The 22347-nt window shown below is 40.7% G+C and overlaps 1 protein-coding gene and 1 long non-coding RNA gene across 2 annotated transcripts; both read left to right on the plus strand.

The window, feature by feature from the left end:
• Positions 1 to 15026: 15026 nt before the first annotated feature.
• LOC306924901 lies at positions 15027 to 16404 on the plus strand. The gene is made up of 3 exons (XR_013790225.1): positions 15027 to 15175; positions 15826 to 15897; positions 16089 to 16404. It is a non-coding gene; the product is annotated as an uncharacterized lncRNA (long non-coding RNA).
• A 3555-nt stretch (positions 16405 to 19959) lies between these two features.
• LOC306925019 (uncharacterized protein) lies at positions 19960 to 21472 on the plus strand (the record flags this gene model as incomplete). Its single annotated transcript, XM_079503702.1, has 4 exons — positions 19960 to 20082; positions 20188 to 20334; positions 20518 to 20769; positions 21401 to 21472. 3 exons carry the CDS (start codon positions 19960 to 19962, stop codon positions 20737 to 20739), a joined length of 492 nt encoding a protein of 163 aa, XP_079359828.1. The 3' UTR covers positions 20740 to 20769; positions 21401 to 21472.
• Positions 21473 to 22347: the final 875 nt, after the last annotated feature.

The following is a 22347-nucleotide window of genomic DNA, read 5'->3' on the forward strand; positions in this document are numbered from 1 at the left end:
GTGCGTGTTAGGCTGCACAACAGTGACACTTGATAACCACAGTGAAAACCAACCAAACGCTATTTTCGTGCTCGGACCCAGCCAGCCAGCTCCGTAGTGGAAAGCTTCGTAATGGAGTGGCTGCACCACTCAAAAATATGTAGAGAAAGCAAATTGGATGGACATGGAAGGGGAATTGGAGAATGCATGGATTGTGGGGGGGAAGAGGGGGGAAGAGTATGTTGGATTTCTTTGCAGTTCGCCAAGTGAAATATGGCATGTTTGTGAATATATTCTACACACAGGCTAGACATGGAAGTAAGGTTGATCCCTATAAATAAGCCATCAAAGGGCATAGCACAACCCTGTCAAAGACAGACACACTGATAACTTGTCTCATTTGCCATAGTTGTGGTTTTTCTATGATATTATTGTTATTATTCTATAACAAAAACATGATGTCCTATATTTATGGGTTTGCCTTATCTAACACTGTTCAGGGAACTGTAGTGCAACATAGCCTGGTGGTGGAGTCCCCTACGCAGTGCATAATAGTATGACAGGTTAAGTATTATATTAAATTGTACCCACATTGTACCATCCTCAGTAAATAAATGTCTGACTTTGTATTCCCCAAGGGAGGAAGACAATTAATTTTGTCACATTGATCAAGACTGAATACATTATTTTTGGGTAAAAGAAAAAAAAGAAAGAAGAAGGCCACAGACTTTACGATCAGAGTGGGTGACAATATTATCACAAGGTAAGAAGAGATTACCCATCTGGGTTGTATTTTAGATAATATTTTCGGTGATAAACAACAAAACAAAAGTAATCAATCGATTTTTGGGCAGGATATTCTCGTTGGTCAGTAGGAATGCATTGCTGATCTACTAGCTGGAGCACTCATCCATTGTAATTTTGACTATCCATGCACCTCATGGTATTCTAGCACCTTAATGCCCTACAAAACTACAGACCTCTCAAAACAAACATAGTCAGACTAGTGTGTAGATCTCACACCTAAGGCTAGGACTCACCTAACCCCTGCTCATTATACTAGGGTGGGATGGCTCAGGGTAGAGGACAGAGTACAGCAACTTGCAATGTGCACGTTTTCAAGATACTCAAGGGACCAGTGCCCATGTACCAGCCTCCTACTTCTACTTCAAAAGAGTGAGAAACGCCCATGGGCACAACACCAGAGGGAGCTCCACTGATCTCATGCCCCCCAGATTTGGCACAAACATGGAGATGAATTCATTTCTACTATTATGCCACCAATGTGTGGAATGCCCTACCACCAGTCATCAAAATGTGTGACTCCCGGCCTATACCCTCCCTCAAAACCGCCATAAAAGAGCACCTGGACAAGTCCTCTAGCCTGTATACCTTTACTGCTCCTAGTATTGATTATTTCTTGTATAGTTTTGTGTATGTCTTGATTATTTCACTGGGACAATTTGTAGAGCTGGTGAACATAATGCATTACCTGAGCTGAGATAAGATACGATGTACAGTGGGATATTGGTCATTGCCTGGGAAGCATACTTGAATAATATTAGCTATGTTACGGCCCTATGTGGCCTTGGTGTTGTTGTGATTTGTGTGTAATCCACTGTCAGTGTTTTTCAGTGCTACATGGTGATTGGAGGAGTGGCTTGTTTGGAGGCACACCTGGGCCTCATCTCATCAGCCAGCCACCAGCATAAAAGGCTGGGAGAAGCTCCTCGTCAGTCTTGTTACCATCCGCCACCTGTGCTGATCTTGTTGTAGGCTGTAGGCTTTGTGCCATATCTGCTTAGTGCTATATTCTTTATTTACTTAGTGTTTAAAGTACAGACCACAGTAGGCTATCTTGTTTCAAACCACTTGTGTTCCAAAGAGGGAAGCGATTGGTAAGGGTGTGCTGCCATTTTTTTTATTCCCCTTTTTGACTGTTTATGTTTGTCAGGGAGCCTATAATTGTAATTTTTGGTGTAGTTTAGCTCCTTTTTCTTTCCAGTTAGGGTTGGGGTTTTTGTTTGTTTTGGCTTGGCCACCCTGATGATATACACGCTTGCCCCATGTTCTAATTATTGTTAAGCCTTCTTTTCTCAATAAATGTACACATTTTTGCCTAAATGGTTTGTGATCCTTGTGATAGCCACATATATTACTCCTTTGGAGCCTAGACCCAATATAAGGTCGTAATAAGCTATAATACCTACCGTAAAACAGTTAATCCTGTCCCACAGTTGGGCGCATACATTAGTGCGACATACCAATAGTGGCTCCGACATGCACACGTGGAGACGCACACGTGGCTTCTGCGTGCGGTTAGGGTTTGGAGTAGGGTGTCGGACTATTGTGTGCGGATCAAAGACATGCACCCGTCGGGCCGTCCCACAGTGCAGCAATAGTTAGCTTGCAACATTGTATATTGCATGTAAAATCCTTTGGCCTTTAAACAAAAACAGCCACCTCTTTAATTGAACAACTGTCGGCTGTTGGATTTGTGTGGAACCAGTGCCCCATCTACTGTATTTTGTGTATTTACCATGCCTTCTACAAGCTTATTTCCTCAAGCAGGTGCACAACAGCCCTGAGTTCTAACTCGTGTGTAGAGGCCTTAAGACAACTAATCAGGGTGTGCAAGTGTACCAACTAACTCCTTGGTACAACCCTGGCTCTCTGCCTTCTGATACTTTAACTCAGCTGCCACGTACACCTCTTACAAGTTAGAATGGGTCCTGGCATTTGTTGTCTTAAAGTATTTTTCTATGCGGTAAAAAGTACACCTTCTTAAGGCTACACATATTAACTACACATATTAATTGAATTAAACATGGTTTATAATTGCACACAATGTTAATGGTGAGCTATCCACAGGATCCTCTTATAGAACCTAAGGATAGTTAGCTATGTGTCCAGGGGCTTATGCTACTTATTGGAGCATAAATTAGTCAGAATAAATTAGGGAAATTAACATTAAATGTCTGCGCATACTCAAATTAGGAGCTGCATGACATGCATGTACAGTACTAGATGTATGCTCACAAACACAGCGTGTGCACACACGCGCACGTGTGCGGCGTGCACACACACACACACACACACACACACGTGCACACACAGTACACAAACTTTTGAGAGACTACATGGTTACAGTATAGCTTGGGGATGTTAAATACATTCTTAATTAAGCGTTTCATTTCAGGGCATAAGGTAGCTCAATGTAAGATGATTACACTAACATGACAATATTAGGAAAGTAAATGCACATAGGCAGATTAAAATGTCTTTAACATTTACATTAAATTACATGAGTATATTTGTGGAAATGATTCCATCTCGAAAAGTAAGGCTTTCATAGGCGCTCGGCTGACGCATGTGTTGGAGTGACTGACCACCGCCGCGGATGTAGTGGGTGTTTCACCGTGGTGCATCTAGGAACACAATTGGCCCGGGCCGTGTGGGAGTGAAATCGGGTGGGAACCATGGTAATTGTCACTGCACGTCCTATGGACTAGGGTGGTACCCAAAAGCAGAGAGGGTGTGGGGCGGAAGGAGTAGGACGAAGGCTCTGTCCTCCCAGTGGGGGCTCCTCACTGACAGGTGAGTCAGTAGGATACAACAGCAGCAGTGACAATACACAAATGTGGTGAGGAATCAACTGGCAACAACTAATTGGTGAGAAAAAGGGGACTGCTGAAGTGCAGAACATGTTTCTTTAAATTTGGTATATAAGTTACTAAATAGATTACTTTGGCCAAATAAAACTGAACACATATTTCAGACAGTTATGCGTATCATATGATACCATTACACTCATTTTCCAGTACTCACCCCTGGATGTGAGCAGCTTCTCGTTCGGCAATGTTTCAAAAGGGCTGATCATTATCATTACATACATTTTTTTTGTCATGCTCTGTGTCCAGAATGTGCCATGCGGGTCGCTGTTCTCATGTTTCCCCCCAATTGTCTCCCGGTGTATGTTTTCCCCTCCCTGCTGTATTGTCTTTATTCAGACCGCAGCCCTCTTGCCATCAAGGTGCTACCTAGGTGCTACTTCCCATAGACAGCCCATTCATCCAAACAAAAGTCCTCTCATTATATTACACAATGTCAAAATTGCAGCTGTAGGGAAAGCTTGAATTATCCTCTTTCTATCTGCAAAGTGTTTGTTTCATAATGCAACAATCTAAACATTGCGAACAACCTCTTAGAAACAAAAGTGGGAAATCATGAAGGCTATTTTTCATCTCTCATCTCATCTATTTGTGATATATGTACCAGCTCAGTGGTCTTGTAGTTACAATGTCCGCCCTAGGACTGGGAGTTCGGGGTTTGTTCCCCGGTTGGGTCATACCAAAGACAAAAAATGGAATCCAGTGTCTCCATGCTTGGCACTCGGCATCAGCGGTTGGATTGGGGGTAGCCTGGGAAGCATTCCTTTTCAGGTTTTATGATCCGGTCAGGATGGTAACTTATGTCATATAGTCACTGATTTGTCTCGCCCCCCTAGTGGCGAAAAATAAAACTTCTGGGAACTCAGATTACTGATTTGTAGTCATCAGGCAGGAAACCACAAAACGGATTCAGAAGTACTAAAAATTCCCTGTGATCAAGGGCATCGCCATTTTAGGGCCTACCCAATAAAAGCCTTGATGTGGTGTATAAAACCGACGTCTTAGAATAGTTTGTTTGGTATCCATCTTTATTCCAACTCGTAGCGACCAAAACGACACCGACAAAGCCGGAAACCACAAACAGGTATACGTCTTTCTTTCTTTCTTTCTTTCTTTCTTTCTTTCTTTCGATTTTACCATCTGGTCTAGACCGGATCACACAGCGATTTGGAAACACAGGCTTTCCTCCAAGATGGAAAGCCTGGTGACGTAAGGTTAGATTGGGACATACGGTACTGTACTAACGTCATGTCCATGGGGTGTACTTCAAGGTTCAAGGTTGGACTTTATTGTTACATCTTGTGTACAGGTACATAAGAGTAAAACTTATTTTTGTTTGGCTTCCTTACAGACAATGCAGCGGCATAGATAGCATAGCATTCAAAACAACAAAAAACACAGCAAGCACAGGAAATGAAGGGACAGAATAAAGAGTGCAAGAAAGAGCAATCAAGGAGTAGAGAAAATAGTAACATGTAGGCTTACATGTGCATGTTTTCCCTGTAGTAGCAAAGTTAGGTAGGTAGGTGTGAACAGCTTCACAGTAGGTTATGTTCAACACAGTTTAGTTTAAGAAGGTGCAATTTAGGCTAGCTTCCATATACAATAAGATTAGTTTAGAAAGGTGCAATTTGAGCATGATAGTGCGAGAAGAGGGGGGGCTAGCGTTTTCCTTTGCCCGGTTTCGCTCTGGTTCTTCAGTTCGTTCATGTATCTGATTGTTCGGAAAATAAGCTTTTTAGCAATCTATTTCCAGTGGCTTTGAGACTGCGATGATGTACTTGTACATCAAGCTGCCTCACGCTACAGCAACAGGACATAGGCTCCTGCCCTATGGGCCTCATGGCTCGGCAAGGCATCTATATATAGATATAACAAATCCTCGAATCCTGTTCAACATCCGTTACAATTTGTCACCTGATCATTTATTATTTGACCAGTGTTTTCCTAAACTAAACAATTGTTTAAGTCTGTCATTTTAGGGATCCGCCCCATGAGAAATATATAAGCCAACTATCTCACCAAGGAGCCCACACAAAGGAGATTCCAGAGTGGCAAGCCGCCAAATACTTGATTCGGTCACTGGAAAGATTCAAGGTATGTATCCTGTGATATCCTTTTCTCTCTATATACTCTATATACAATACTGTAGTTACAAAGTTAAGGTTTGAGAGAATGTCCACAAACATGAGAGTTAATTACACTATTTTGTGTAACTTATCATTACTTTGTGTACGGAAAGTAATTACCGGTTTATTTACAAATTATCATTAGACATTTTGACCAATTTACTCGCAGTAGTTGATACCCACTGGAGACTGCTAAATAATATTGCACAACATAAAAGGATGGTTGTTAATGTTGATAGATGAATACTATATTCATCAATATGTTCATTGTTGATAGACTGCACATTCATTCATATGGTGATACACAACATACCAAATATTCATGCATTATTCACAGTTTACTGATATTCTATAATAACATTAATTCAGTAACCCCTATTGCAAATATTTAGTGGCAGAATCTAAGCTCAAGTACTGTATACCAGTAGGTCGCCCTAAAGGGGCAAGGTCGCGTGCATGCATCCACCTGGGTGACGGCAGACTGCTGGGCGAGCGCTGGCGCTTTGGCATGGGGGGTCAGATCAACATATGGAATTAATTCGGAATGTCAGAACAGGAAGGACGGGTGGGGACGGATCAACATATGGAATGTCAGAACAGGTCAGCTCCATATATGGAGATATAAGGTTTGAGGTCAGATGTAGAGTTGCTGGCCGGCTCCATATACAGTATGCAGATCTAGGTGATGATCCAGTCTTCTCTATATATGGTTATCCAGGGTTAGATGAGCTCAGTGTCTTTGACCAAAAAAATCACTGCTAGAGTGTTTGCGCAGTAACATGTCTCCCTGTATCACCAGCTCTTTAGTAAACAGAAAATGAATTTTCAGGTCAGCATACCAATTTGATCCAATCAGGAGAGAGAATGCATAGTTAAATTAAATTGAAATTGAAAGTTAAATTGAAAGTGATGACAAAAACAAATGAGTATACAAATTTGTAACTAGACAATAAGTGAAGCTGATAAATCGATACTCTCCTGATTTGGTGAAATCTACTTGAACATGGCTTTTCTGTTCATTAAAGAGCTGCATGCCCGACCTTTAAGTGTACCTGACATTTCCCTGAAATGATCAATTTGAAAGAGTTCACTCACTGATGTAATTTATTTTGCAGGATGATGACCGGCGATCTTATCCTCGTGCTGTTTGTTTTTACTGGGGAGATATGCCTCATCAGCATGGAAAGTATGAATTATGCATTATGGAGTATGTATTATGTGTAAAATACTTTAAATAGTCTTTTTAATCAATGTTATGAGACAAAGTGCATTCTAATCACTCTGACTAATTATATTTTTATAACTTTGCTAGTCATGGCAACAATATTTTGTGTACATGAAATATTATAATGTTTGGGATCAAAAAGATTCACACATGCACCATTTATATGGTATTTGCTATAGGCCTAATGCTAACTGATGGCTTTATAAGTGACAAATGGGACTGCATCCCTCTCTACATATCCTTCTACCCTAATAGAAAGGGGGTACAGAAGCACATGGCCGTTTATCCGTGCTCCTTCTCCTACCAAACCACTCTGTTAGCACATCTCCATGCACAATAAATCCTGCACGCCACCCGAATCCATATGCACCACATCGCTTCCCCACAACTGCCATATTTACTGTACAAATATTACTTTTGCTAGGATGACGAAATTCTAGTTATCTTAATAAATGCCTTCATGCAGGTGAAAATGTGGCACGAGGTGGACAAGCAGCGCAGTCTTCGATTAGAAAGGATAATCTAGGAACTCCGGAAAGAGCCATTGATGGGAATCGTGCCAATGGCTTTTCACAGAAGTCCTGTACCCACACAAACAGAGAGACCAAACCCTGGTGGAGAGTTGACCTGCGGAAGACTTACAACGTGAATTCTGTCAAGATCACCAACAGAAAAGACTGCTGTCATACAAGGATCAATGGAGCTGAGATCCGCATTGGAAACTCCCTGAACGACAATGGAAATGGAAATCCTAAGTAGGCCTATGTACTTATTGCTTGCTTTGCAGGAATACATTGAGTCTAAAGTGAATAGACTAGAGATAACATTTTAAAAACTAACATAGGTTTGCACCATGCATTGTACCATAGTTATTTTGACTCTGACACAATGTTCTATGTATTACAGCAACAGTTGTAATGTGTATTTGTAACATCTGTTTTCTCTTTTCGGTCAGATGTGCTGTAATTGGCTCTATCCCAGCTGGCTTCACAAAGACCTTTACCTGTAATGGGATGGAGGGTCAGTTTGTCAATATTGTGATTCCTGGAAAAAATGAAATCCTGACTCTCTGTGAAGTTGAAGTGTTTGGGACCAAAAAGGAAGATAATGGTTAGTCAACTGTAAATCTGATCACAAAGCATACATAATTATTGATTATTTACATTCATATGATTTGAAAGATTAATTCACATGTGCATAATTTCTGCTATTTGATATTTTTGTACAGTAATTGATGGCGTATTCCTCCATAAATATTATGTGCTTATCTGTATTTAGGTGGACATTCAGAGTACCACAGACGAAAAACAGTCTAAGTCCAAATTTCATTCTGACCCCTCCACGAAAAGGCCTCGTTGTGCTGGCCCCTTATCTATCATTTATACATTATGGATAAATAGTGTGGACTTAGACTGTTTTTCGTCTGTGGCATTCATTGGCACAAGATGGACAACTAGCTCATTCTCCAATATCTGACACACTGGTTGACATTGCTGCCATATCCGATGATGGAAATCGTTAGTCTAAATCTGTTCACAAACCATAATGCTTTTTTTAAATTTACAGTCATATGCCTTTAAAGATTCACTCGTGCATCACTTCTGCTATTTCTTACAATGTTAAGTTACACGTGACCATGAATGGGACTGTAACCCTCCATAAAAATTGTCCTCTAAAATACCTTCATGTAGGTGAAAATATGGCACGAGGTGGACAAGCAGCACAGTCTTCGATTAGATTAGATAATCTAGGAACTCCGGCAGGAGCTCCGGAAAGAGCCATTGATGGGAATCGTGCCAATGTCTGGTCACAGAACTCCTGTACCCACACAAACAGAGAGACCAAACCCTGGTGGAGAGTTGACCTGCAGAAGACTTACAAAGTGAATTCTGTCAAGATCACCAACAGAAAAGACTGCTGTCATACAAGGATCAATGGAGCTGAGATCCGCATTGGAAACTCCCTGAACGACAATGGAAATGGAAATCCTAAGTATGTACTTATTGCTTGCTTTGCAGGAATACATTGAGTCTGAAGTGAATAGAGATAACATTTAAAAAACTGACATAGGTTTGCACCATGCATTGTACCATAGTTATTTTGACTCTGACACAATGTTCTATGTATTACAGCAACAGTTGTAATGTGTATTTGTAACATATGTTTTCTCTTTTCGGTCAGATGTGCTGTAATTGACTCTATCCCAGCTGGCAACACAAAGACCTTTACCTGTAATGGGATGGAGGGTCAGTTTGTCAATATTGTGATTCCTGGAAAAAATGAAATCCTGACTCTCTGTGAGGTGGAGGTGTTTGGAACCGAAACGGATGACGATGGTTGTTAGTCTAAATCAGATCACCAGCCATAAACAATTATTCATCATTTAAAGATTCAAATAGTGTCATTTCTGCTATTTGCTATGCTAATCGGTGAGTGAATTATGAGTGTCATTTTCGTAAGATACACTTAAAATGCATGAACTTGGTATGAGAAGAAAGCACACAGTAAATAAGGAATGCAATAAATTGAAATAATTATCATCTATTCAGGAGTCTGTGTTCTTCACTCTAAGACTGACTATTGTCTCCACATTCCAGGCTGGCATATGATGTGATGTGAGGATGAAGTGAGGAGTTTCTCTTGATACTCATTTGGGTGATTGTGTTTTGTGCAATTTTGCCAAGGTTTCCCAACATCTGATTGATAGAGTAAACACTGCCATAGTAAGTTGCAATCAAACATATGTAAAGTTAGCCCCATATGTGCCCTCTCCCTACGCTCATTCTGTAGCTCCGAGATGCCCTGGGCACCTCCCACCACTGTTCAGAAACGGCGCATGTTTCCATAAGAAACGCTTCTTACCCTTTTCTGCACAATGAATCCAAAAAGTGAAGGGCCACAAACGTTTTACACTAATTCAAAGGCAGAGAAAATCCAACTTGCGATTTGAACCGAGCCTTTACGTCCCTTCTTTTGTCAGTCGCTTCAATGTTTTGCCCACTCTTATTCGTTGTGTTTATCGCTCCGATTCCCTCGTCCCCATTTGGCAGCGGTGATCCCCTACCGGTTCGGACGAATTATTACACCAGGTTTCACTGTCGCGTCTCGAGGCTTTCTGTAACATGATCTATGACTTAAATCGTTATGAGTCTGCGCACGTTCACGCGACCACAGTTTATTACCCTGTTGACCTCATCATCACCGATGTTTCTCAGCTCATTAGAAGAAAAACGACAAGTAAGCATGGCGTCTATTACCAGCCCAGTGAGTAAATGCGAAAATTGTGGATTGATATTCCAAAAAACTTTAAAGGGATACAGCAGAAGTGTGCTACTGAATATGACAAGTCCGGCGACATCAACATTGTTTTTTCCACAATTTTCTCCTGATGACAAAACATATGTCTGCAACATCTGTACATATTTTCTTCAAACTAAGTGCAAACTGAAAAAGGGAAAGAAAAGACGATATACAGCACTTGATCGTTCAACATCAATAGGATCTCCATCAAAATCAACGCCATCACCGACCCCAAAAGAAAAACAACCCCAAAGAGAACATTTTCATGAAGAGGGCCTTCCACGAAGAATGTTGATCCAGAAGTGATATCTCAATTATCATGGAATAAGTGCCTGGAGTGGGGGGAGGGGAAGGCCCCACTTACCTTAAACTGCCTCCAGTCAATGTTTCCCGAGGCAAGACAAGTCGCCACACCAAACACCACAAGATTGAAGCTAAAAAAGCGGAGGTTTGATACTTTAATCAAGTAATACAAATTATTTGTATACATCTAATAATATTGACATTTAATATAAATTATTCATTTACATTTACTTTTTTTTAGACCCTTTACACTGACAGAAGCCCAAGGACTTTTAGACAAGAGGGCAGGCATGGTGCTGTCAATCATCTTGTATACATCTAGCTTGCAAAAACAGAAATGTGTGCAAAGTTGTCTAGGCGTCGAATGTTGGAGGCAGGGCTGCTCTCAAAAAATGTTCCAGACCCTTAACAGCCTGGGAGTCAGTCAGAGCATCAATGCTGCTAGGGGCCATGTAGACAGTATGCGCCGTGGCCATGATCACCAGCTGAAGTTATGGAAGACATCAGTTGAGGTATGTAACCATTTTGAACTGTTGTAGCCTATTAAAAAGTAGAGTCATTGTGGCAAAATAAAGGAATATTACTCTCATTCAAGTATTCCAAAAAACACCTTCATAATTAAAATGCATCTAAAATACACCATATTAAAGAGTTATGAAGTTATTGTTTTTTTTAACACCTTTAGGTAGTACCAATGAAGGAAAAAGGAAACTGCCCAGGGGCAACTCATATTCCACATGTTGGGCCACTTTTTAAGGGGGGGGGGGGGGTGTGTGACGGCCCCTGTACCTTTAAGGAATGTGTATGCTGTTCTGTGTAAGGCATGCTTAACCCAATCCCTTTGCAGTGCTGGATTGGGAGGGCGGAGCTGGCAATCTGCAGAAGGGGAGACACCTGGCCAGTGTCCTCCCCAAACACTATAAAACACGTAATGTTCTGGTCTCTCCATTCCAGATTCCAGAGTGGCGAGCCGCCAAATACTTGATTCGGTCACTGCAGAGTCAAGGTATGTATCTGGTGATATCCTTCTCTCTATATACTCTATATACAATACTGTAGTTACAAAGTTAAGGTTTGAGAGAATGTCCACAAACATGAAAGTTAATTACCCTATTTTGTGTAACTTATCATTACTTTGTGTATGGAAAGTAATTACCGGTTTATTTACAAATTATCATTAGACATTTTGACCAATTTACTCGCAGTAGTTGATACCCACTGGAGACTTCTAAATAATATTGCACAACATAAAAGGATGGTTGTTAATGTTGATAGATGAATACTATATGTTCATTGTTGATAGACTGCACATATTCATTCATATGGTGATACACAACATACCAAATATTCATGCATTATTCAGTTTACTGATATTCTATAATAACATTAATTCAGTAACCCCTATTGCAAATATTTAGTGGCAGAATCTAAGCTCAAGTACTGTATACCAGTAGGTCGCCCTAAAGGGGCAAGGTCGCGTGCATGCATCCACCTGGGTGACGGCAGACTGCTGGGCGAGCGCTGGCGCTTTGGCATGGGGGGTCAGATCAACATATGGAATTAATTTGGAATGTCAGAACAGGAAGGACGGGTGGGGACGGATCAACATATGGAATGTCAGAACAGGTCAGCTCCATATATGGAGATATAAGGTTTGAGGTCAGATGTAGAGTTGCTGGCCGGCTCCATATACAGTATGCAGATCTAGGTGATGATCCATTCTTCTCTATATATGGTTATCCAGGGTTAGATGAGCTCAGTGTCTTTGACCAAAAAATCACTGCTAGAGTGTTTGCGCAGTAACATGTCTCCCTGTATCACCAGCTCTTTAGTAAACTGAAAATGAATTTTCAGGTCATCATACCAATTTGATCCAATCAGGAGAGAGAATGCATAGTTAAATGAAATTGTAATTGAAAGTTAAATTGAAAGTGATGACAAAAATAAATGAGTATACAAATTTGTAACTAGACAATAAGTGAAGCTGATAAATCGATACTCTCTCCTGATTTGGTGAAATCTACTTGAACATGGATTTTCTGTTCATTAAAGAGCTGCATGCCCGACCTTAAGTGTACCTGACATTTCCCTGAAATGATCAATTTGAAAGTTCACTCACTGTAATTTATTTCGCAGGATGATGACCGGCGATCTTATCCTTGTGCTGTTTGTTTTTACTGGGGAGATATGCCTCATCAGCATGGAAAGTATGTATTATGCATTATGGAGTGTATTATGAGTAAAATACTTTAAATAGTCTTTTTAATCAATGTTATGAGAGTGCATTCTAATCACTCTGACTAATTATATTTTTATAACTTTGCTAGTCATGGGAACAATATTTTGTGTACATGAAATATTATAATGTTTGGGACCAAAAAGATTCACACATGCACCATTTATATGGTATTTGCTATATGCCTAATGCTAACTGATGGCTTTATAAGTGACAAATGGGACTGCATCCCTCTATACATATCCTTCTACCCTAATAGAAAGGGGGTACACAAGCACATGGCCGTTTATCTGTGCTCCTTCTCCTACCAAACCACTGTTAGCACATCTCCATGCACAATAAATCCTGCACGCCACCCGAATCCATATGCACCACATCGCTTCCCCACAACTGCCATATTTACTATACAAATATTACTTTTGCTAGGATGAGCGGGCCGAAGGCCCGCAAAATTCTAGTTAGCTTAATAAATACCTTCATGCAGGTGAAAATGTGGCACGAGGTGGACAAGCAGCGCAGTCTTCGACTAGATTCGATAATCTAGGTCTAGGAACTCCGGAAAGAGCCATTGATGGGAATCGTGCCAATGTCTGGTCACAGAACTCCTGTACCCACACAAACGGAGAGACCAAACCCTGGTGGAGAGTTGACCTGCAGAAGACTTACAAAGTGAATTCTGTCAAGATCACCAACAGAAAAGACTGCTTTCATACAAGGATCAATGGAGCTGAGATCCGCATTGGAAACTCCCTGAACGACAATGGAAAGTATGTACTTATTGCTTGCTTTGCAGGAATACATTGAGTCTGAAGTGAATAGACTAGAGATAACATTTTAAAAACTAACATAGGTTTGCACCATGCATTGTACCATAGTTATTTTGACTCTGACACAATGTTCTATGTATTACAGCAACAGTTGTAATGTGTATTTGTAACATCTGTTTTCTCTTTTCGGTCAGATGTGCTGTAATTGACTCTATCCCAGCTGGCAACACAACGACCTTTACCTGTAATGGGATGGAGGGTCAGTTTGTCAATATTGTGATTCCTGGAGAAAATGAAATCCTGACTCTCTGTGAAGTTGAAGTGTTTGGGACCAAAAAGGAAGATAATGGTTAGTCAACTGTAAATCTGATCACAAAGCATACATAATTATTGATTATTTACATTCATATGATTTGAAAGATTAATTCACATGTGCATAATTTCTGCTATTTGATATTTTTGTACAGTAATTGATGGCGTATTCCTCCATAAATATTATGTGCTTATCTGTATTTAGGTGGACATTCAGAGTACCACAGACGAAAAACCGTCCAAGTCCAAATTTCATTCTGACCCCTCCACAAAAAGGCCTCGTTGTCCTGGCCCCTTATCTATCATTTATACATTATGGATAAATAGTGTGAACTTAGACTGTTTTTCGTCTGTGGCATTCATTGGCACAAGATGGACAACTAGCTCATTCTCCAATATCTGACACACTGGTTGACATTGCTGCCATATCTGATGATGGAAATCGTTAGTCTAAATCTGTTCACAAACCATAATGCTTTTTTAAAATTTACAGTCATATGCCTTTAAAGATTCACTCGTAAATCACTTCTGCTATTTCTTACAATGTTAAGTGATAGAGTTACACGTGACCATGAATGGGACTGTAACCCTCCATAAAAATTGTCTAAAATACCTTCATGTAGGTGAAAATGTGGCACGAGGTGGACAAGCAGCACAGTCTTCGATTAGAAATGTAGGAGCTCCGGAAAGAGCCATTGATGGGAATCGTGCCAATGTCTGGTCACAGAACTCCTGTACCCACACAAACGGAGAGACCAAACCCTGGTGGAGAGTTGACCTGCAGAAGACTTACAAAGTGAATTCTGTCAAGATCACCAACAGAAAAGACTGCTGTCATACAAGGATCAATGGAGCTGAGATCCGCATTGGAAACTCCCTGAACGACAATGGAAATGGAAATCCTAAGTATGTACTTATTGCTTGCTTTGCAGGAATACATTGAGTCTGAAGTGAATAGACTAGAGAACATTTTAAAAACTAACATAGTTTTGCACCATGCATTGTACCATAGTTATTTTGACTCTGACACAATGTTCTATTTATTACAGCAACAGTTGTAATGTGTATTTGTAACATCTGTTTTCTCTTTTCGGTCAGATGTGCTGTAATTGACTCTATCCCAGCTGGCAACACAACAACCTTTACCTGTAATGGGATGGAGGGTCAGTTTGTCAATATTGTGATTCCTGGAGAAAATGAAATCCTGACTCTCTGTGAAGTTGAAGTGTTTGGGACCAAAAAGGAAGATAATGGTTAGTCAACTGTAAATCGGATCACAAAGCATACATAATTATTGATTATTTACATTCATATGATTTGAAAGATTAATTCACATGTGCATAATTTCTGCTATTTGATATTTTTGTACAGTAATTGATGGCGTATTCCTCCATAAATATTATGTGCTTATCTGTATTTAGGTGGACATTCAGAGTACCACAGACGAAAAACTGCAAGTCCAAATTTCTTTCTGACCCCTCCACAAAAAGGCCTCGTTGTCCTGGCCCCTTATCTATCATTTATACATTATGGATAAATAGTGTGAACTTAGACTGTTTTTCGTCTGTGGCATTCATTGGCACAAGATGGACAACTAGCTCATTCTCCAATATCTGACACACTGGTTGACATTGCTGCCATATCCGATGATGGAAATCGTTAGTCTAAATCTGTTCACAAACTATAATGCTTTTTTTTTTAATTTACCGCCTTTAAAGATTCACTCGTGCATCGCTTCTGCTATTTTTTTACAATGTTAAGTGATAGTTACATGGGACTGTATCCATGACTGGTGTCATGAAAGGATCAATGGCGCTGAAATCCGCATGTTCATGTATTACAGCAACAGTTGTAGTGTGTACAGTATGTGTATTTGTAACATCTGTTTTCTCTTTCTGTCAAGATCACCAACAGAAAAGACTGCTGTCATCCGCATTGGAAACTCCCTGAACGACAATGGAATTGGAAATCCTAAGTATGTACTTATTGCTTGCTTTGCAGGAATACATTGAGTCTGAAGTGAATAGACTAGAGATAACATTTTAAAAACTAACAAGGTTTGCACCATGCATTGTACCATAGTTATTTTGACTCTGACACAATGTTCTATGTATTACAGCAACAGTTGTAATGTGTATTTGTAACATGTTTTCTCTTTTCGGTCAGATGTGCTGTAATTGACTCTATCCCAGCTGGCAACACAAAGACTTACCTGTAATGGGATGGAGGGTCAGTTTGTCAATATTGTGATTCCTGGAAAAAATGAAATCCTGACTCTCTGTGAGGTGGAGGTGTTTGGAACCAACAACCAACAATTATTCATTATTTAAAGATTCAAATAGTGTCATTTCTGTTATTTGCTATGCTAATCGGTGGGTGAATTATGAGTGTCATTTTCGTAAGATACACTTGCATGAACTTGGTATGAGATGAAAGCACACAGTAAATAAGGAATGCAATAAATTGAAATAATTATCATCTATTCAGGAGTCTGTGTTCTTCACTCTAAGACTGACTATTGTCTCCACATTCCAGGCTGGCATATGGTGTGAAGTGAGGAGTTTCTCTTGATACTCATTTGGGTGATTGTGTTTTGTGCAAGTTTTGCCAAGGTTTCCCAACATCTTATTGATAGAGTAAACACTGCCATATTAAGTTGCAATCAAACATATATAAAGTTAGTCCCATATGTGCCCTCTCCCTACGCTCATTCTGTAGCTCCGAGATGAGGTCACACCCTGGGCACGTCCCACCGCTGTTCAGAAACGGTGCATGTTTCCATAAGGAACGCTTCTTACCCTTTTCTGCACAATGAATCCAAAAAGTGAAGGGCCACAAACGTTTTACACTAATTCAAACTTAGCCCCGGCCGAGAAAATCCAACTCGTGATTTGAACCGAGCCTTTACGTCCCTTTTGTCAGTCGCTTCAATGTTTTGCCCACTCTTATTCGTTGTGTTTATCGCTCCGATTCCCTCGTCCCCATTTGGCAGCGGTGATCCCCTACCGGTTCGGGCGAATTATTACACCAGGTTTCACTGTCGCGTCTCGAGGCTTTCTGTAACATGATCTATGACTTAAATCGTTATGAGTCTGCGCACGTTCACGCGACCACAGTTTATTACCCTGTTGACCTCATCACCGATGTTTCTCAGCTCATTAGAAGAAAAACGACAAGCATGGCCGTCTATTACCAGCCCAGTGAGTAAATGCGAAAATTGTGGATTGATATTCCAAAAAACTTTAAAGGGATACAGCAGAAGAGTGCTACTGAATATGACAAGTACGGCGACATCAACATTGTTTTTTCCACAATTTTCTCCTAATGACAAAACATGTCTGCAACATCTGTACATAATTTCTTCAAACTAAGTGCAAACTGAAAGGGGAAAGAAAAGACTATATACAGCACTTGATCGTTCAACATCAATAGGATCTCCATCAAAATCAACGGCATCACCCGACCCCAAAAGAAAAACAACCCCAAAGAGAACATTTTCATCACCTCCTGTAACATCACAAGGTTCACCCTCTTGTCCCTCTACTGCATCACCCATCCCAAACATCACATCAAACATCTTTTCCTACATGTCAATTGATTATATTATAGGCCTACTACATGTGTAATGGGGGTGGAGGAATATTAGAACTGCCAGTTATATTGTCATTGATTTACATAATAACCATTCATTAGCCTACAGATTGATATATAGGCCTAATCAAGATTATATGGTTTGATTACTGAAACATTTCCTTTATTTATTTTGGAATATCTATTTGTTAATTATAGAGGAACATACTAGTACAAGACAAAGAAGGGTCTTTCACGAAGAGGGCCTTTCACGAATGTTTATCCAGAAGTGATATCTCAATTATCATGGAAGAAGTGGGGGGAGGGGAAGGCCCCACTTACCTTAAACTGCCTCCAGTCAATGTTTCCCGAGGCAAGACAAGTCGCCACACAACACCACAAGATTGAAGCTAAAAAGTGGAGGTATACTTTAATCAAGTAATAAAAATGATTTGTATACATCTAATAATATTGACATTTAATATAAATTATTCATTTACTTTTATTTAGACCCTTTACACTGACCGAAGCCCAAGGACTTTTAGACAAGAGGGCAGGCATGGTGCTGTCAATCATCTTGTATACACCTAGCTTGCAAAAACAAATGTGTGCAAAGTTGTCTAGGGCGTCGAATGTTGGCGGCAGGGCTGCTCTCAAAAAATGTTCCAGACCCTTAACAGCCTGGGAGTCAGTCAGAGCATCAATGCTGCTAGGGGCCATGTAGACAGTATGCGCCGTGGCCATGATCACCAGCTGAAGTTATGGAAGACATCAGTTGAGGTATGTAACCATTTTGAACTGTTGTAGCCTATTAAAAAGTAGAGTCATTGTGGCCAAATAAAGGAATATTACTCTCATTCAAGTATTCCAAAAAACACCATAATTAAAATGCATCTAAAATACACCATATTAAAGAGTTATTGGGTTTTTTAACACCTTTAGGTAGTACCAATGAAGGCAAAAAGGAAACTGACATTTGGTCCTAGACTTCCCAGGGGCAACTCATATTCCACATTTTGGGCCAGGGTTCCCTTTGGGACCCTGTTTTTAAGGGGGGGGGGGGGGGGGTGACGGCCCCTGTACCTTTAAGGAATGTGTATGCTGTTCTGTGTCAGGCATGCTTAACCCAATCCCTTTGCAGTGCTGGATTGGGAGGGCGGAGCTGGCAATCTGCAGAAGGGGAGACACCTGGCCAGTGTCCTCCCCAAACACTATAAAACACGTGCTGTGTTAATGTTCTGGTCTCTCCATTCCTCCTCAGGCAGGCTGCACAGCCACACCAGAGCAACCTTGCTTTTGTTATGTTTTGTGAATTGGGCAGCTTGTTCCCTGCCAGCTTAAGTTGGAACAAAAAATGATTGGTTTGATTAACTTTATTCATTAATTATTTAATAAAATACTTTTTTGCTGCTTTAACTCCGTCTGGCCTCCCCTCTTTGTTAAGGCCCATGAGCCAGCCTTAACAACTCACATGGGACAATGTGCAGGTAAGAAACACTTTAATAAATGCTAGAAAACAGAACAAAGGCAGACCAGATTTGACTGAGAGACTGCCATCGCGCAAACTCTAGCTTTTCACCAGAGGAGAAAAACGTTATTTTTTCTTTTTTTTTAAGAGGTATATTCAGTGATTTGACTTAATTCAAATATCACTTGTTTTTTCTTTTTTTCTGGATAATCCTCCCTACTATAGAGTGTGCTGACCATATAAGGAGTTCCACCCTGTCCCCAGTGAGCCCCTGGGGTCAAAAAACCCTAGTTTCAGTTTTGGTGGCGGGTGGCAAAGCCTTCATCCAATCAGGATGAGAGGGGCCTTCCTCCAAACATGATCGAGTGGGGGCGGGCCTTGGTGCACATGCTGTTGGCCTGTTGCACTTCCCCCCACTGTAGAGCGTGCATGTGCACATTTTGTTACTGGGGTGGACTGGGTGGTTTTCCAAATCACCCAAATCACTGAATGCTCCTTTAAATGAGTTTATAGCACAGGCAGACTCTTCACATACTAGAGCATGTCTGAAATAAGTGTCGGAGATGAAATCGACATGTAAATATGAAATAAATGCCCAAACATGTAGCTAGGTGTAATGTTAGAGACCACAGAAGTGAACCTTTCAAGCCTGTTTTCTCAACTCGCTGTTTTCTGCAAGACATTACTCTATAAGCCATATCTCCAAAACTGGTGGGTCAAACTGAACAACCAATATGTCCATTTGAAGCTATGATTCCCTGCTTTCATATGACATGAAAAAAACGAAAATTCAAAAAAATCCAATGGCAGTCCCTCAGTCAAATTTAGTCACGTATAGCAAATAGTAATAGAATAATAATAGAAAGTAGTGATATTATTAATAGTATATAACAGTAGTAACAGAACAATGTGTATGCTAAGGAAGGTGCATACAATTAAGTAAAAAAAATCTAGTACACTTCTTTCAACAGTTGACAGCACACGCCAAGCATCAAAGCCATGGACATGCTTCTTTGGGCACTTGCATTTGCCCACAGAAATAAAGTCAACTTTGGCCATCTTGAAGGAGAGGGTCAAAGGGCAGTGGATGTCCCTCTGCACAAGGTCCTGCCATCACCAGAGGTATGTACAGTGTAGCACACACATAGCCACATCCTGTGTAATAACCAAAAATAAACATTTATAACATATAATTAATAATTTAAATATAAACTTTGTTTCAAACAGGATTATGATTCATTGTGTCTGCGTATGACTGTCTTAGTCAAGCGGGTCCTCGTTCACAATATACCAGCTCTTGAGAAGATCAAAGCTAAGGTGGTGAAACACATTACTCACACCTACACCGAACAAATGGAGCAAAAGAGCACAGTGGTATGTAGAAAATATCAAGATTTAATTAATATTTAAAAAATATCACACATTTATTAATACTATGACGATGAATTGCAGTGCTGGTTTTGGGTCAACAAGTTTGATATACTGGTAGTGTAATATTCTGAATTATATACTTTGGTGTGGTCATATTTTATTGATTTGTTTATTTTTGCCTATTAGGTCAGCCTTGGGGTGATCCACTCAAACCCCAGCTCAACAGAGGGAGTCCTTGAAATAATGGATTACCCTCATAAATCTGTGCCAACTGTTGGAGGAAAACCTTACCCGATCCTGTGTTGTGGAGATGGGCTAAGTGTGGAGCGCATGGTCCACTGCCGTGAAGCCAGGCTCAACGGAAGCACTCCTGAATTACGTTTTGAAGGACTCGTGGAAGCTCCATAGGAGTTTCATAAAGACATGGTTCTCCTGCAGGTGAGATGGAGGAATAGTATCAGGCCTACAGTATATCATCTATTGTTTCCCATCACATTTACTGCTACACTGTTCTTGTAACTGTCTGTAATATAATTTAAAATGAATATGTATACATAACATTGTGTGTCACCACAATGCGTGGCATGGACAATGTCGACCAGACACCCGAGGGCTATCCGGATGAGGCAGAGGAACAACTGCAGTGGTTAGACAACCTCGCCCAGCAAGTGGTAGATCTTGTTTGGATGCCACCACCACAAGATGATATTAAACGTGTTGCTCTCACAAAGAGGGTAGAAGTTCAAGGTTCAAGGTCTTTATTAATGTCCCAGAAGGGCAATTAGGTTTACAGCAAGAGTATTGGTTTAAAACATACAAACAATACAAACAATACGGGACAACAGACATAGAAGGCGAGGAGGACGACTATCCTTTTTGCTCTTGTGAAGGTTGTGTGTGTGTGTGTGTGTGTGTGTGTGTGTGTGTGTGTGTGTGTGTGTGTGTGTGTGTGTGTGTGTGTGTGTGTGTGTGTGTGTGTGTGTGTGTGTGTGTGTGTGTGTGTGTGTGTGTGTGTGTGTGTGTGTGTGTGTGTGTGTGTGTGTGTGTGTGTGTGTGTGTGTGTGTGAAGATAAAATTAGACTAAATCCACCACTGGATGCCGTAACAGAAGATGACTGGTTCTGCTGCGATGACTGTCAAGACAATGTGGTGAATTATGAATCAATAATTCTTACAATATCTCATGTTCTTGGGCATAGCATATGGTGATCTGTTGTTTAGTTGGTCAGACTAGCTGGCTGGCTTAATTGGGGTCTGTCTTTGATATTCAAGGACCACCTGGGGACAGGGGTTGTTTTACTGTGCCTTTTGTTTGAGTCCTGAGATCCTGGTTCACACCTAGGGCAATCAAATGCTAAACATGGGTTCAAAGTGGCCACTCAACAAATGGCTGATCAATGCGTAAGCTGGGGTTGACTTCAGGGGAACAGTGAACACGCCTCTATTCTCACCTCTTGTAAACTGTACTTAATGTCATGCAATTGAATGTAACCAGTTCAGTCAGTTGGCCAGTCACTACCTGGTGGCTGGTCAAGGCCAGCCAGGCCTATGCTATGCTATGCTTTGCTGTGTACTCCGAAATAAACCAACATCATCAAGGAACTTCACTCTGTCTGCGTCTCACAATTATCTCAATGCTCTCCCAGTGTTTTGGTTAAGTTTGTAGGGTCTCGTGTCATAAGATACGACAACAACGGAAACTATGTCTACTGTTTCAGCCGCAAGCAACGAGGCGGGACCATGGTACAGTGTGAGCTTATGGACAAGTGCAGACGAAACGAGTGGTACCACATGGCCTGTTTGAGCCCAGAAGCCCAGCTTGAGAGCAAAGGTAGGGATAGAGCATTTGAATGTACATTTCCATTAAAGTGCATATCAAAGAAGGCCTTTTTATTGTAATAGACATTATTCATAATAATGATATTAATGGTTTATAATTAATATATACAACCTGTTCAACAGGGATATGGTATTGTTCGAATGACTGCCTGTACGGTGCACAGGATGAGGATCATG

Source organism: Electrona antarctica (genome assembly GCF_951216825.1).
Source record: "Electrona antarctica genome assembly, chromosome: 6".
NCBI lineage: Eukaryota > Metazoa > Chordata > Actinopteri > Myctophiformes > Myctophidae > Electrona > Electrona antarctica.